General features: G+C 44.7%; 1 protein-coding gene across 1 annotated transcript in view; it reads right to left on the bottom strand.

Annotated features, from left to right (window-relative positions):
* Positions 1-16395, bottom strand: part of LOC147685065 (GTPase IMAP family member 8-like) — a 278533-nt gene that overhangs the window by 196975 nt on the left and 65163 nt on the right. Inside the window, exon 2 of the mRNA XM_086940946.1 lies at positions 9953-11160. Coding sequence (XP_086797072.1) covers positions 9953-11152 — 1200 coding nt within the window. The 5' untranslated portion in view covers positions 11153-11160. The remainder of the gene's footprint in view (positions 1-9952; positions 11161-16395) is intronic.

Genomic DNA, 16395 nt, shown 5'->3' with positions numbered 1-16395 from the left:
TGCTCGAGTAGATGGTATCCTCCTCGAATTGCGAGACGTAGACACAGGCCAGGCTCTGTGCACCTGTACTGCCCATAGAAGTTCCATGGGTTTGTAAATAGAACTTGTCATCATATTGGAAAAAGTTTCTTGTTAGTGCCAACTCCAATAGACATAAGATAAAGGTAATGTGTGTGTTATATGAAACCACATATTTTAAGTGTGAGCAATACCCTTTGTGAATGGTACGCAAAAGATTTTTATGGCAGCGTGTAAATGAGAAGATGATGCGAGACTCTGTTGGAAAACCAGTAGAGTGAGAAATATAGATATCCTAATGGCTTGGCATACACTCATGTTAGACACTCATGGATTACCTTATGTGTGTTTACTTCCTTAGGTATCTGTTTCCCCACAGAAATTCTGGCGAGGGTGATATCGAAAGGTGGAACAGTTTTGTCCATTTCAAAAAACGAATTTAAGGTAATATTCACCCGATTTGGGTAGGGATTGGAAAGCAGGGACCAACATCCTTACGAAAGCCTAAAGTCATCCAGGTGGAGACAACTAAGAAGGGCAGAAACATGTTGGTAAAAGCAGAGGGGATCACAGGTTCAAAACTTCCCTACACATACCCCCATTTTCACATTTTAATCCAGCCAGAGTTTTCCTTTTGGAATAAAGTAGATACTGGGAAACCTCTAGCCTGTTTTATTTTACACTTTACTGCTAAGTTTGGTCCTGTCAGTGTGGGAAAGAAGTAATCCCGCCATATATGTTTTGTATGTTTTCCTTTCCACTTAATGTTGCAAGTGTCTTGTGTGTATTATCATTCCTGTTTTTTACTTTTACTACCCCTACCACCTGTCTTCGTCAAAAAAATCTTACGCTCCACCTAGAGTGTTGGTCCGCGCCTAGGTGTCTGATGCGGCCCAATGATGAAGCATGACACCGCAAGGTGTGTGAGGGCAGTTTTAAGACACCTGCGGACCTCCCTCTGGTGTTTCTAGTGAGTCTTGTATGTCATTATTTATGTATTTCTGGGGAACTTGATCTGGTATTACTTGAAATACAGACGGGTTCCAATATTGATGCGATATAGGTTTCTCTGCTTTGTGGGCTTGATATTTGAATAAGGGAACTAGAGAAACTATTATCCCTTGTCTCTCTTTTGTGGGTATCAGTATTAGCACGGTCGTTGGGTCGTAGAGACGGAGAGACGGAATTTCCACTCGACCTCCTTTTGTAGCATCTTGAAAATAGTATAATTGATATACTGGTTTTTGTGTGAGAATGGACGATTAGGGTCTCTCCTATGGGGATGAGGCAGCAGCCAGGATCCTAGCGGGTCCATCACTATTAGGGGATGCCACACTTACCCTAGCCCTGACACAGGTCAATCAATCAATCAATCAATCACAGCATTTATATAGCGCACTACTCTCCCGGAGGGTCTCAAGGCGCTAGGGGGGGGGGTCCGCTACTGCTCAAACAGCCCGGTCTTGAGCTGCTTCCTGATGGCGAGGTGGTCCTGGGTCAGGCGGATGTGGGTCGGGAGGGAGTTCCAGGTCTTGGCGGCCAGGTAGGAGAAGGACCTTCCTCCTGTGGTGGCTCTTCGGATGCGGGGACGGCGGCGAGGGCGTGGCCGGTCGATCGAAGTTGGCGTGTGGGAGCGTAGAAGTTGAGGCGGCTGTTGAGGTATCCTGGGCCTTGGTTGTGTAGGGCCTTGTGTGCGTGGGTGAGGAGACGGAAGGTGATTCTCTTGTTGACTGGGAGCCAGTGCAGATCTCTCAGGTGTCCGGAGATGTGGCTGCGACGGGGGATGTCCAGGATGAGGTCGAGGGATGGGATGCCTTAACAGAACTCAAGAGAACGCAGGTAAAATCAATCCTACATGGTGCAATTCTCACGGAATATTTGAGAATGAACAGCGCCCCTGGGGGACTCCTGGTTGTCAACGAGCCTATGATTTTCCTGGAAGATGCTTCCTTCAGGAAGAACTGGTCGTTGATCGCCTTGAGATGCTCCAGGGACTGGCTGATTTTAGTTATTGACACAGCCAAGAAGATCTCGCTTGATCTGTTAATTAAAATACAGATTAGTGAAGACAATCTTAAAACCCAGGTACAGCTATCGGTCTTTAAGAAAAAACTGGAGGAAGCCAATAAAACTGTAAATGAATACAAAGACTATCTAGTGAATTCGAAGGTCAAGAAACTGCAAAAAGATTTTAAAAAATTCTCAAGAGAAAAGGTATATACCTATATTATGGATGAATATGTAAAAGCAAAAGAGATCCAACAACAGAACTCACAGAAGAAAAACAATAGACAGAAGGGTGATACTTCTAGCTCAGGCAGTATGAGCAGTGATGAGGACTACAGACCTAGATCTAGAGGTAGAGGATGGTACAGGGGTGTCTCTCGCCCTTACCAACATGGCCCACCTCCCGGGTTTGGGTGGCCACCTATGTATCCACCGATGGGTCCCTCAACACAATTCTACAACAATGATTATCCTTCTTTATTTGGGAGAGGCCAAGGCAGAGGGAGGGGGAAACGGAGACCGCAGGGGACACAAGAGACACAGAAAGTCCAGTGGGAAGATATGAACCAGACGGTAACACGGAGCATGGCAGGTCACGGGGAAGCAAGCACGAGCAGGGAACACACCTAGTGATGATTCTGAGTAACAAAATTCTGACCCCCTTACAGACGCAAGTTCTCTCGGAAGGACTAGGATTTGTACCAACTAACCATATGGACCCTTTTAAACTTAAATGCGAACTGGCTGGCTTCTTTAGGTGTGTCCGCTTGAAGGTTTTTTTCGAGGGAAAAGAGAGAACGGAACAGGAAGATGACACAGGATTAAGGAATAAATCCATGTTTGTACCCATGTTGGGCCAACTACCACCTGAGGTGCAGGTTTTTGAACAAGCTGTGATGAGAGAGATAGACTCTTTGGCGACTGAAGCCCGAAAAAAAACCTTTTCGAATCTGACAAGAGCTGAAAAGGAAGCACTTGAAGAGTTGAAGGGGGATGTCTCAGTGATAATCAAGCCCGCTGACAAAGGGGGTGCGATCATAGTGATGGACCAGACAACATACAATGAAGAATGCCTTTGCCTACTTGGAGAAAGGAGGAGCTATGAGAGACTAGGAGTGGACCCTACAGAGGAATTGAGAGTCTTAATAGGATCCTTGGTCGAAGAAGCAGTCACCAACGCATGGATTAGTGAAAAGGAAGCAGCTTTTTTGATAAAAAAGAACCCGACACCTCCGTACTTTTATATACTTCCGAAAGTACATAAGGTGGCTAGACCACCACCAGGGAGGCCGATTGTGTCCGGTATAAACTTTATCCTAGAGCCCCTCTCACAATTCTGTGATGTGTTTTTATGCCCCCTAGTGCAAAAAATGCCAGCCTACCTGCAAGATACTCGTGAAGTACTCAACCTCCTCAGTGACCTTGATTTTGATGTGGATAAAGACTTCTTGATCAGGCTCGACATTGAGTCTCTATACACAAATATACCTCAGAGAGAGACCCTAAGAGTAATCGAGAACATCCTATTCAAAGAAGAGTGGTCATTTAAAACATCCAGACCCTTTATCTTATGTCTATTGGAGTTGGCACTAACAAGAAACTTTTTCCAATATGATGACAAGTTCTATTTACAAACCCATGGAACTTCTTTGGGCAGTACATGTGCACCGAGCCTGGCCTGTCTCTACGTCTCGCAATTCGAGGTGGATACCATCTGCTCGAGCACAAATCCCTTTTCAAATCAGATCAGGGTTTGGCGCCGTTATATCGATGACGTACTGATCATCTGGAGAGGAGATAGAGACTCTGTGGAGGCATTCCTTTCCTGGCTGAACAGCAGGAATCCTTTTCTATTCTTTACTGGAACTATCACAAAGGAATGTCTCCCCTTTTTGGATTTGAACATCATACCAAAAGAAGGGAAATTAATCAGCAATGTGTTCCATAAACCAACTGATAGGAACAACTTGCTCTCATTTAAGAGCTTTCATCCCCGCTCACTCCGGGAAAACTTGCCCTACGGGCAATTCCTGCGACTCCGTCGGAACTGTTCTCAAGTATCAGACTATAAGAAAGAAGCTGAAGCTCTCAGTAGAAAATTGAGCCAGCGAGATTATCCTAAAAGGGTAATAAACAGGGCTTGCAAAAGGGCAAGAAACTGTAATAGAGAAGCCCTTCTCGAAACATATACGAAAGAAAGGGTTGAGAAAACTATCTGCGTTACAACATTCAACACAGCATCTGACCAAATGAAGAAGATTATACAAAAAAACTGGGGTATCTTGAATTCAAACGGGTTGAATCAACCCTTACCCCTCTTCTCATTTAAGAAAAGTGCTAGCATAAAAGATATGATAGTGCACACACGGCCGCGAAATATGGAAGAAACTGTGCTATCTCTAGAGAGAACTTGGACGCTACCACCAGTAGAAGGCCACTACGCGTGTGGGTATTGCAAAGCCTGCCCGTACTCTATGAATGGGAGAGAAATTGACATTGGCCTAAAAACACCTTGGGAGAGAAGAAAACATACATCATGTAACACGGAGAACGTAATTTATCTCCTAAAGTGTCCTTGCAATATGTTATATGTGGGCATGACCACAAGGAAAGTCAAGACCCGTATCCTAGAACACATGAGTAAGATTAGGTGCGGGAAAACCAACACTAGAATGACTTTACACTACCAGGAGAAAGGCCACAATGAGAAGGATCTCCAATGGACGGTGCTAGACAAACCATACATACCAGCTGGCACGAGGAACGTAAGCGAAATCTTGATGTTAAGAGAACAACGTCGGGTGGAACGATTACGTAGCAGTACAGTTGGTCTGAATGACCAGATACCATGGTTCCAACTACATGGCATGCTGACAAGATAAAATTAGGCACTATGTAGAAATGGGACGATGTGTGCACTGCCCACTGACTCACGATACTCAGTAGCATGAAAGGGTAGGCGCTTTCACCTTGTCTCTATAATGATAAGATATTTAGCAGCTTATGTCATCTTCACTACTATTGTGCTCTCCACTTGGTAATAAGATTGAGAAAATCACCTTTGAAGGAGAGAACTGCAATTGTATATTTGATAATCAATGCACTGTGTCAGCAAAAACCTCATAAAAGATATTTCTTGGTTACCAATAGAATGTAGCTCTAGCAGATATGCAAATCTGTCTATGTAAAAAACTAATATTACTATATTAACATTAGTTTGAAGACATCGCGTCACAAAAAAACGATGTAAACACCGCTGCATGGTTTTTTTTCGCACCGGTCACTTTTCCAGCATCTGAATGGAATACAAATGAGCATGAGACTATGATGCTAGCAATAGAACTTTTTTTCAGTAAGCGCTAGAGCTCAATAACTAAGGGAAGCACAATATTCACCCTTCTAAGATGACGCCTACATAATATGACATAGCATTACGAGCACAGACAGTCCTATCACTATGTTTAGTTTTGACCAGGAAGTTGAGATGACACGTGGGGCGGTGCAAACAGTGTATAAAGAAACGGCGTCTTTCGCGTACACTGCATCGGCGGTGGACTGCGAAAGTGGGAGCACGAGACAAGTCGTTCTCTTGTGACTAGTAATTGATTATCCGGAAGCACTGTATTGCGTATGCAATCTAACGTTAACATTTGAAGGGACAGAACGAGGCTTATCTGTAAAACCTTAATGTGCTTTTTAAAACTTGCAGTGTGACGGCGAGAGAACCTGCCCCACACAGTCCCGGGTTAAGAGCAGTTCTCTTAAACTCGTGTGAGTAAGAACCCTGAGATGGCCTTCTTTGATATGAGACATGTAGGTAATGTGAATGCGAGTTCGGAGGCAATGTGTGTGTTATATGAAACCACATATTTTAAGTGTGAGCAATACCCTTTGTGAATGGTACGCAAAAGATTTTTATGGCAGCGTGTAAATGAGAAGATGATGCGAGACTCTGTTGGAAAACCAGTAGAGTGAGAAATATAGATATCCTAATGGCTTGACATACACTCATGTTGGACACTCATGGAGTACCTTATGTGTGTTTACTTCCTTAGGTATCTGTTTCCCCACAGAAATTCTGGCGAGGGTGATATCGAAAGGTGGAACAGTTTTGTCCATTTCAAAAAACGAATTTAAGGTAAAATTCACCCGATTTGGGTAGGGATTGGAAAGCAGGGACCAACACCCTGACGAATGCCTAAAGTCATCCAGGTGCAGACAACTAAGAAAGGCAGAAACATCTTGGTAAAAGCAGAGGGGATCACAGGTTCATAACTTCCCTACACATACCCCCATTTTCACATTTTAATCCAGCCAGAGTTTTCCTTTTGGAATAAAGTAGATACTGGGAAACCTCTAGCCTGTTTTATTTTACACTTTACTGCTAAGTTTGGTCCTGTCAGTGTGGGAAAGAAGTAATCCCGCCATATATGTTTTGTATGTTTTCCTTTCCACTTAATGTTGCAAGTGTCTTGTGTGTATTATAACTCCCGTTTTTTACTTTTACTACCCCTACCACCTGTCTTCGTCAAAAAAATCTTACGCTCCACCTAGAGTGTTGGTCTGCGCCTCGGTGTCTGATGCGGCCCAATGATGAAGCATGACACCGCAAGGTGTGTGAGGGCAGTTTTAAGACACCTGCAGACCTCCCTCTGGTGTTTCTAGTGAGTCTCGTATGTCATTATTTATGTATTTCTGGGGAACTTGATCTGGTATTACTTGAAATACAGACGAGTTCCAATATTGATGCGATATAGGTTTCTCTGCTGTGTGGGCTTGATATTTGAATAAGGGAACTAGAGAAACTATTATCCCTTGTCTCTCTTTTGTGGGTATCAGACTACCATGCATCACACCGGTGGCCCAGAAGTCATCTCAGTACTGTGAAAGGAACCACCATCACGATGGTTCCCTTCAAGGCACAAACTTTTTTGTCCCCCCCCCCTTCGATTTTAACTGCCATTTACCAAACTTTTAAACTGTTCTTGTTTCTCAGAAAGAAGATCCAAAAGTGTGGGTTTATTTCTGAAACTCAAAAAGCTAAAGAACTCCATATCCTGGTAGTTTTTCCAGGGCGTGGGAACCGTTATTATCCACCTCTGAATGGACAGAAAGAAAGGACCCTACAGCATCCAGCCTAAATACAATGTGGTGAAATGCCCTTCCTCCAGTGGTCGTTGCTTCCTCCGACGCCCAGACAGAGTTTTTGACGCCCTAAAGTTTAGTGTCCGCCCGCCTCTCAATAAGGCATGGGGACTGACAGTTTGTCAGACTCGTGGTCTGTAACTCAGTGTGCACTACTCTCCATTGAACTTATTTAAACCGTAATGTGTAGATTGGACCGCCGTGCATGAAGTTGACTGTAGCAAAAGACCTAAAAACGCATTAAATACAAGTGGTTAGGATTAGATGCAAATTTTGCAATGGGAGTTTAGCACTGTCTTTTATGTAGTAATTCGGCACTTAAATAAAGGGCACTCATAAGTTTTCTGATTAATTACAAGTTACCTCTGACCAGGACTCTTTGCCAAAGCACAGAAAGCACAGTCAGGGAAATGCTGCACAGACTTTTGCCTACGATATTGTTCCTTTGCAAAATATATGAACTGGATTGCTGTGCTTCTTTTCCTACGGAATGCTCAATTGACAACCTGTTAGGAATCTCAAAATCCCTAATCAAGGGTCCGCTTCCTAAGCTCTAAATACTAATTACCATACAATATCATAGTAAAGAGTTACAGAACAAACAATAGGTACAATTATTTCTACAAAATAGTCATTTTTGCCTTTATCACTGCAATCATGTGAAAAAAGTATTATTTCTGACCCATACTCAGCTGTTCATTGAGCCGCTTCCACTGCTGGCCTTATTCTAGGTGTCCAGGGGCCTCATTTATGAAAAGTGACACATCACTGCGTGAAAGCAGCGATGCGTCACTTTTCACTGCGCACTCCTTACGACATTCCTGATGCGTCATATTTAATGTATGACGCATCATGTCGCAAGGAGTTACAGATACGTCAGTATTTCTGACGTATCTGTAAGCGCAAAAGTGACGCATTGCTGGAGTGTGTCACAAAAGTGACGCAACTCCAGCTATGCGTCCTTTCACATGGGGAAAGCCCCATGTGAAAGGGCTTGCGTCAGTCTTACGCCTGCTGTGAGACAGGTGCAAGATTTTGACGCAACAGCGTCCTAAAAGTGACGCAGTGACATCTCATAGATTTCACTGCGTCACTATTTCGAGGCTTTTTGCGGGGGAACGCCCCCTCTGCATACATTATACCTGACGCAGGTATAATGTGGCGCAGGGGTTTAAAAAGTGACGCATCTACCTAGATGCGTCACTTTTTAAATATGGCGCAACAAGGCGCATTTTTTACACCGCTGGTGCGTCACAAAAAGTGACACACCGGCGGCGCAAAACTGACGCAAGGCCTTCATAAATAAGGCCCCAGGGGCCTCATTTATGAAAAGTGACGCATCGCTGCGTGAAAACAGCAATGCGTCACTTTTCACTGCGCACTCCTTGCGACACCAATGATGCGTCAAATTTATTGTATGACGCATCATGTCGCGAGGACTTACAGATACGTCAGTATTTCTGACGTATCTGTAAGCGCAAAAGCGACGCATTGCTGGAGTGTGTCACAAAAGTGACGCAACTCCAGCAATGCGTCCTTTCACATGGGGAAAGCCCCATGTGAAAGGGCTTGCGTCAGTCTTACGCCTGCTGTGAGGCAGGCGCAAGATTTTGACGCAACAGCATCCTAAAAGTGACGCAGTGAAATCTCATAGATTTCACTGCATCACTATTACGAGGCTTTTTTTGCGGGGGAACGCCCCCTCTGCATACATTATACCTGACGCAGGTATAATGTGGCGCAGGGGTTTAAAAAGTGACGCATCTACCTAGATGCGGCACTTTTTAAATATGGCGCAAGGAGGCACAATTTTTACACCGCTGGTGCATCACAAAAAGTGACGCACCGGCGGCGCAAAACTGACGCATGGCCTTCATAAATAGGGCCCCAGGATTTTAGCCCGTTAATTACACCAACTTTCCAAAGTTAACAATATTATGAGAATCAGTAACTTTGGGGAGGCATGTTGCCAGATTTTATGAATGGGATCTTGAGGGATCGCTTAAAAAACTTGAATTGTGGGGAGAATAAATAATTTGGTCCCCAGTCCCTCCAGCTATTTCTCACTCTCCCCACTTCTTCAGCTGGATCAAAGACACCAAGGGGCATATTAGCAACAAATAGCGATATTTATTGCGAATAGTGCTTAGCGCATTTTTTTTTTATCGCCGCACATCGCCGGATATTATCGCTGACATAACGTGCTATTAGCAACGTTTATCTCAAAAGCTATAAAATATTCGGCGATAGCGGCTCAATGCGTAAATATCGCTGGAAATCCATTGATATTCAGGCATTAACACTAATAGGGACTTAACCTAAATATCCACCTCCCATTGGATATTCAGGTTAAGAAGTGGTCTCAGCAGGCAGTAGGTTTTGGCGATATTTGCGCTTAGCGCAAATATTTTCATCGCTTCGCCTGCCTTGCTAATAGGCGATAGCTGTGTTAGCGACTATTTTTAGTCGCTAACAGGTTGGGTACGCCCACTTTGCATGTCATTAGCGATAATTATCGCTGACATGCAAAGCGAGCCCCAAACCGGTCGCTATTGCCTAAAAGCTGTCGCTAACTGTTGTTAGCGACAGCTTGCTAATAGGGCAATAAAATTATCGCCGCTTTCGTAGGAAAAAGTCCTGCTAAAGTGGCGATAATGCCCTTGCTAATATACCCCCAGATCCGCAGAGTTCCCTTAAATTTTCTATTTCCTACGACGTTGCTAATTTTCATTACCAACCCTCCGGAAGCCCAAGTGTTTAGAAAATATTTAATTTTTCTTACATGTGAAGTTGGTGTTACGTTTTGTTCTTGACTCGTCTCTTTTTGTGTTTTGTCATATCTGCTTACTGTTTCACTCTCTTTGTTCTCAACATTATCAGATTTCATTGTGGTGTTCGCATGGAATGTTTGCTGGTGTTTGCCAAAATATTTTGTCTTTTCTGCTTCATCTTGGCTTTTTGCTCGTCCTTCAAAGTTGAGCTTCTGTCCTTTGGAAATTGTTTGTTGTAGCTCCTCCATTACATTCTGTTGCATACGATTTGATATGATTTCCTTTTCTGTTATTGTCTCTGGTGTCCCTTGTCTCACATGCTTTGCCTTTTGCGGACACTGAAGCTGACAGCACGACTCCTTTCCTGTGTCATTTTCTTGTTTCAAAATTTCATGTTGATTGTTTTTCAGAAGATTCCCACTTGAAGATATAATTCTTAATTCTTTCTCCCTCTCCCTCTCTCTCTCCTTCACTTTCTCTTGCATTTTCTTCTTTTCCTCTTCAAGCTGCTGCTGCAGTTTTTCTTCTAGTACTTTAAGTGGGACTTTCCTTTGTCTGTTCCTCTCCTCTAGTTTCTCCAGGTGAATATTCATAGCTTGCTCATACATCTCAGGAGTGTAACAAGCCCCATTGTTTTTCTTCACCATCTTCTCAATCATAGTGAGAAGCTCATTGACCTGCTCCTCTCTTTCCTCTGGGGGCGCTCTGTTGTTAAAGGCACAGTACCGGTATTCACATGTGCCCATCAGCTTATGCAGACTTCTGTTACTTGAGCTACTTAAGTAATGTTTAATGGAGATATCTTCTAAATCATCTTTTCTTGTGAAAAGGACCATCATGTACTTTGCTGCTTCCTCCCCGAAAGAATCTAGGATTCTCTCTGCAGTCTGTTTCTCTTCCTCTGTGAATCTGCCAATCTTCACCACCAGCAATATGGCGTGTGGGCCTGGTGATGCTGTGGTGACACATGTTTTGATCTCTTGCACAACCTGCGCAGGAGTAAGCTCTGTGTCAAAGAAGGGCGGTGTGTCCACAACAACAACATTTCTCCCTTTCCACGTGATTGACTGATTCCTGCATGCCTTATCCACTGAAACGTCAGAAAATATTTTGTTACCCAGGATAGTATTTCCTGAGGAACTTTTGCCAGCTCCAGTTTTGCCAACAAGAACCAAGCGCAGTTCCGGTTGTTCAGTGTGTCTGCTATCCATCGTGCGACCTGTTAGGAAAAATATAATTTGCATGAATACCAAAGCACTTTATAAAAAAGAAACCTCTCAAATCAAAGCCATGTCTCAATTCTCAAACCTTTGGCAGATAAGCATTATTGTAACAATAAAAGCAGAGCGTTTACATTAGTTGGCGAAAAAGTGCAATGTGAATGTGATTTACATTCGTCAAAACACCTACATGTTGTTTTCACGTTTCTACTTGGAAATAGATATTTTATAGCGTGTAAATAGTCAGGAGGACACTTCAGGTTGAAAGGAAAACCAAAACAAACTGCAGGTGGTTTATATATGAAAATATGCATTGAAAAACATGTTTACCTGCATATATAATACACATAGCTAAATTTTTACCTCATCTCTGACTGTAATAAGGATGTTGCAAGGGATTGACAGCACTTTTTATGATGAAAAGACATTGATGCATTTTGCCTATGCTAATTTTCCTTCCTCCTATTTATATTATGATTTGGTCACTGTTTTGGGGAATTAAGGGAAGGCAAGCTTGGGGATCCAGATCTAGTTGATTGGCTCAGTACAAAAAATAATAAACACATTGACTATGTAGTGTTCTTAGTTAGGGTGAGTTCTTTCATTCCAGAGTTTTTACAATGGACCATCGTGTGAGTAAGACCATCATATGGGGCACTCTAGGCATCTGGCGTCCCGGTGGACCTGATGATAGGGAATGTGGACTGCCAATAATGTAATGAACCTGGCTTCTCTGCTGCAAGGTCATAGTAGTAAATGCATTGAGAAAGCCCATAAATCCGATTCCAGTATAGACATGTGGGCCCGATTCACAGAACTAACTTAAGACAAAATCCTAAACTTACTACTTTTGGTATTCACAGAAGTTAGGATTTTGTCTTAAGTTTGTCTTAAGACAAACTTAAGACAGACTTAAGTTAGGATTTTGTCTTAAGTCTGTCTTAAGTCTGTCTTAAGACAAACTTAAGACAAAATCCTAACTTCTGTGAATACCAAAAGTAGTACGTTTAGGATTTTGTCTTAAGTTAGTTCTGTGAATCGGGCCCGTAGGTCGTATATAATTCTCATATTATATAATAGGCTGAGATTGAGAAATACGACAAAACAATGTGAAACCGTTCTCTCATATGATGTTCCAAGTGAAGGGAACTCCTGGTATTGAAAATGTTGTTGATTGGGGGGATGGGGTCCCCGGGCCAAAATCGGCTTGGGGATAGTGGGCGCTGGGCCCCCTCCTTTGATAATGATAAAAAAAAATGGCCAGGGCCCAGGGGATGGGGTCCCAACGGTCGAAATTGACCTCAGGATGGGGGCCACGGCCCGCCTTTTTTTCTCTTTCTTTTTTTAATGGGTCAGACCTCGGGGGAGGGGGTCCCCAGGGCCCAAAACGATCAAGGAAAAAGGAAAGCCAGGGGGCCACAGAGTCTCCCTTCCTAAAAAAAAAATGAAAAATTGAAGCCATCAACTCACGGGAGGCCCGCCCCCTCTCTGTAATATTCTGCAAAAGTGCCTCCTGGTAAGCTATTGGTTGGGGGATGAAGTCCCCTTTGATGCTGAGGGTTCTTAGGGGGAACTAGCCCACCTGTTACCTCCAGTAAGCCCCACACAGTGGGATTGATGAGAAGTGGTCGGAGGCTATGCCCCTTTTTACACCACTCTGCAAACGCTCCTCTTGGAGCATTGCTGTTGAAGCAATAAGGTCCCCTTGTGTCCTGAGGACTTCAGGACCAACGTGGACCTCATCGTTCAAGCATCAGTGTGCCAGGATAGCCTGTTTGCAGAGTTGTGGAGAAAGGGCATGTGGCCTCTGACCACCTCTCAACATCCAGCTGTGTGGGGCTTATTGGAGGTAACAGGAGGAGTGGTAGACAAAGGGGGCGTGGCCTGCTATCAGAACTCAGCAATGCTGCTGTGTGGGACATCATTGGGGACCAACTACCCCTCCTGTTACCTCTAGTAATTCAACCACAGTGGAATTGCTAAAGGGCCTTCAGAGGCCATGGCCCCCTTTCTCCAACACATTGCAAACGCACCTCCTGGCACACTACTGGTTAGGGGATGGAGTCCCCTTTACTCATGAGGGACCTTGGAGGCCAAGAAGCCTTCCTGGTACCTCCTGTAAGTCCATCGCAATGCAATTCCTGAGTTGGATGTCCAGCCCCCTGTCTCCACCACTATGCAAACGCAAGCCGCTAGTTAAAAAAAACATAGAAATTCACAGAAAAAACTGCAGGTTTCAGGGATGTTATAGTTATAAATTAGTGTTTAAAAAAGCCTTAGATTTCACAGAAAAAACACAGGTTTCAGGGACTTTAAAGTTAGAAATTAACATTCAAAAAACCTTAGAAAACCACAGAAAAAACATAGGTTAGAGGAACATTATAGCTAGGCTGACATTTCACTCATACAAAACCAGAGAAAGTCAGCCAATATAGTTAGCTGAGCTAACTACCACTCACACCTCCACAATGTTCTGCTTATGACCCCACATATTACATCACTCATGACCTGGTCACTGACTACCACTCACGCGAGTTGGCTTCCTTTTTCCTTTTTCCTTTTTGTAGTTCGGACTGGACTGTTCCCATGGGACACAGGGTCAGAGCTGATTTGCATATCGCCATTGTCTAACCCCGGGTGGTGTGGAGTGCAAAAAAACGATGGATTTGGGCCCAGATCTTTGGACTGGGTTGAGTGTGTGACATTGATCCACATTCGGTCCATCACCTGTTGTGTTTGCATATTCCGCCCTAAGTACGCTGGGGATGCCCAGACGTGGGTCCCAGGCACTCCACACCACTGGAGTCAAGCTAGCCGGGCTGATGAGAGGTGTTCCCTCGAAACCGGTCCGGTCCTCGGATGCTTGATTCCGTTCTGGGAAGGACATGGCTTTTGTAGTTCGGACTGGACTGTTCCCATGGGGCACAGGGTCAGAGCTGATTTGCATATCGCCATTGTCTAACCCGGGGTGGTGTGGAGTGCAAAAAAACGATGGATTTGGGCCCAGATCTTTGGACTGGGTTCAGTGTGTGACATTGATCCACATTCTGTCCATCACCTGTTGTGTTTGCATATTCCTTTTTCCTAGGCCCGGTAGCTAACTTTACACTGACAATGGCAGCTGGTTGCTCACCCCGCAGCCTATCTGGCAGAACGAACCCTACAGAGAGGATGCCTACCCTGCTCCAATATTCTGTCAGGCAGCGCAGGAGTATTGCCAATCCTGCTTATCTCCAGACATGAAGGGCCGGGGTGAAGGAAGTTGGTGAGGCATACGTGTTCCAGGTGAGCTGCCCCAAGTGTGCCCAGTCACTCGCCTTGCCGAAGACTGCCAGCTATGCTTCCACTCGAGCAGAAGGGGACTGTGATGCTGGGTAATCCAGCAACCAGCAGAGCATTGTCTCAAGCACACGTGTTCCCCCAACAACAGCCAGCCATGTGTTAGGCAAGGGGAGATGGCATCGGGGGTCGAGCGCAACCTGGCCCTACCTCACTTGCTCCCATATCACTTCTGGCTGCTTATCTTTGTGGCTCACTCTCACCCAGATAGCTGCCAGTCCTGCCTATCTGGCGTGAAAAGATAGCTGACAACGCATCACTGTAGATGGGACTCACACCCCTCTCCCGAGGCCAAACACCTTCCCAGGCAATGTGACAAAAGTCAAACAAAAGGAAATGCACTGCCAAGAAAGTGTCCAAGCCAGTCCACTGCCACACTATTTCACTGGTGGAAGTGTCCAAGAATAATTACACAGATCTTCACAATTTGCACTGTGCCACCCCAAAGAAAAGTTGCTCAATGGACTCACATCTCTCCATGCCCACTCCCTCGGCCTGGCAGCTGTCACTTCATCCCACTGAAGAGTGACAGCGCTCATGCCGTGAGGCATTCACAGGAGTATTCCATCACCTGCTGCTAGCCATGCCAACCATCCCGCCCATTGAACCTTTTGAGGTCGACGGCATACAATCCTCATTGGCCCCACTGGATGGACTGCCTACAATTCTACTTTGAAGGGGTGATCATTGCCTGAGAAAGGAGGAAGGCATTACTACTGCACTTGGGGGGAAATACCATCCACAGGATATACGAAACTTTTGTGGAAGCTACTCCCAAAACATATGTCAGCCTCAAGAATGCTTTATATACCCATTTCAAACCTAGGGCAAAGAGGGACTAGAAGCATTTTGTTGCAACCAAGCTGGCCAGGAGTCCAATGAATCAGTAGATACTTTCCAAGGCCACCCAAAGTAACTCACAAGCATATGCAGGTTCCAGGATGAACAAGAGGAAATTCATGCTCAAATCATTCATGGATGCTATTCTGCAAACCTCAAAAGAACTTCCTCCAAGAATGCAGAAAACTGCTGCACAACATACTGTTGACGGGGAGGTCCAAGGAATTAGGGAAGGCAAGGGCCTCGCATATGGAAGCCAGTCTTCACCCCCCCCCCCCTCATCAAGACAGAGTACATCAACACTGCAAAGGCGTGATTACACCATCCTGCAACCTACCATCCACAAGAGAGGAGGAAAGAATGTAAGTACTGTGGAGGGCCTCCAAACCGAATTAGCGAGAGCCCAACAAAAGGAAAACAATGCTCATCATGTGAGAAAGTTATTTATTTTTGGGATGGTATGCAGATCGTCTAAAGTCCAGAAAGAGTTTGCACATGTGGTGGATGACACTGCGGGAAGAGGACGCATGGACGACGATGCAGAAGACTAGCTGGTACATTACATCCTCACAGTGGGAAATCCATCACCCAATCAACGTCACCTCCCCAGGTGTCAGATCCATGTCCAAAAACAGAACATAACAGCCATCATTGACACTGGGGCATCTATTGAATTCATGTTGGCACCCACCCACTGCACCATGGATCCATCCAAGATGGGCAAAAGACACCCATCCCTGTCATTAAGTGTTCCATGTCCACGATATCTCACCAAGAGCAGACAGTGAACACTACTATGTACGTAGCCCAGGAAGGAGAAGGCATGCTCATAAGTAGAGCTACAGCAGAAGCACTCAAGATGAAATCTTTTGCTTTTGCTGTGCAGGAGGAAGAAATTGTGACGATCCAAATTGAGTACAGTGAAATCTTCCACAGCATTGGATACCTCAAGAGCAAATAAATCACACTTCATTTCGATAAGTCCATCCAACTTGTGATGCTGAGGCACAGGAGTATCGCCTTCCACCTGAGGCACAAAGTCAAAGAGGAGCTTG

This window comes from Lissotriton vulgaris, chromosome 10 (assembly GCF_964263255.1).
Source record: "Lissotriton vulgaris chromosome 10, aLisVul1.2, whole genome shotgun sequence".
Taxonomy (NCBI): domain Eukaryota; kingdom Metazoa; phylum Chordata; class Amphibia; order Caudata; family Salamandridae; genus Lissotriton; species Lissotriton vulgaris.
The sequence above is the reverse complement of the archived record's forward strand: the minus strand, read 5'-3'. Positions and strand labels throughout refer to the sequence as shown.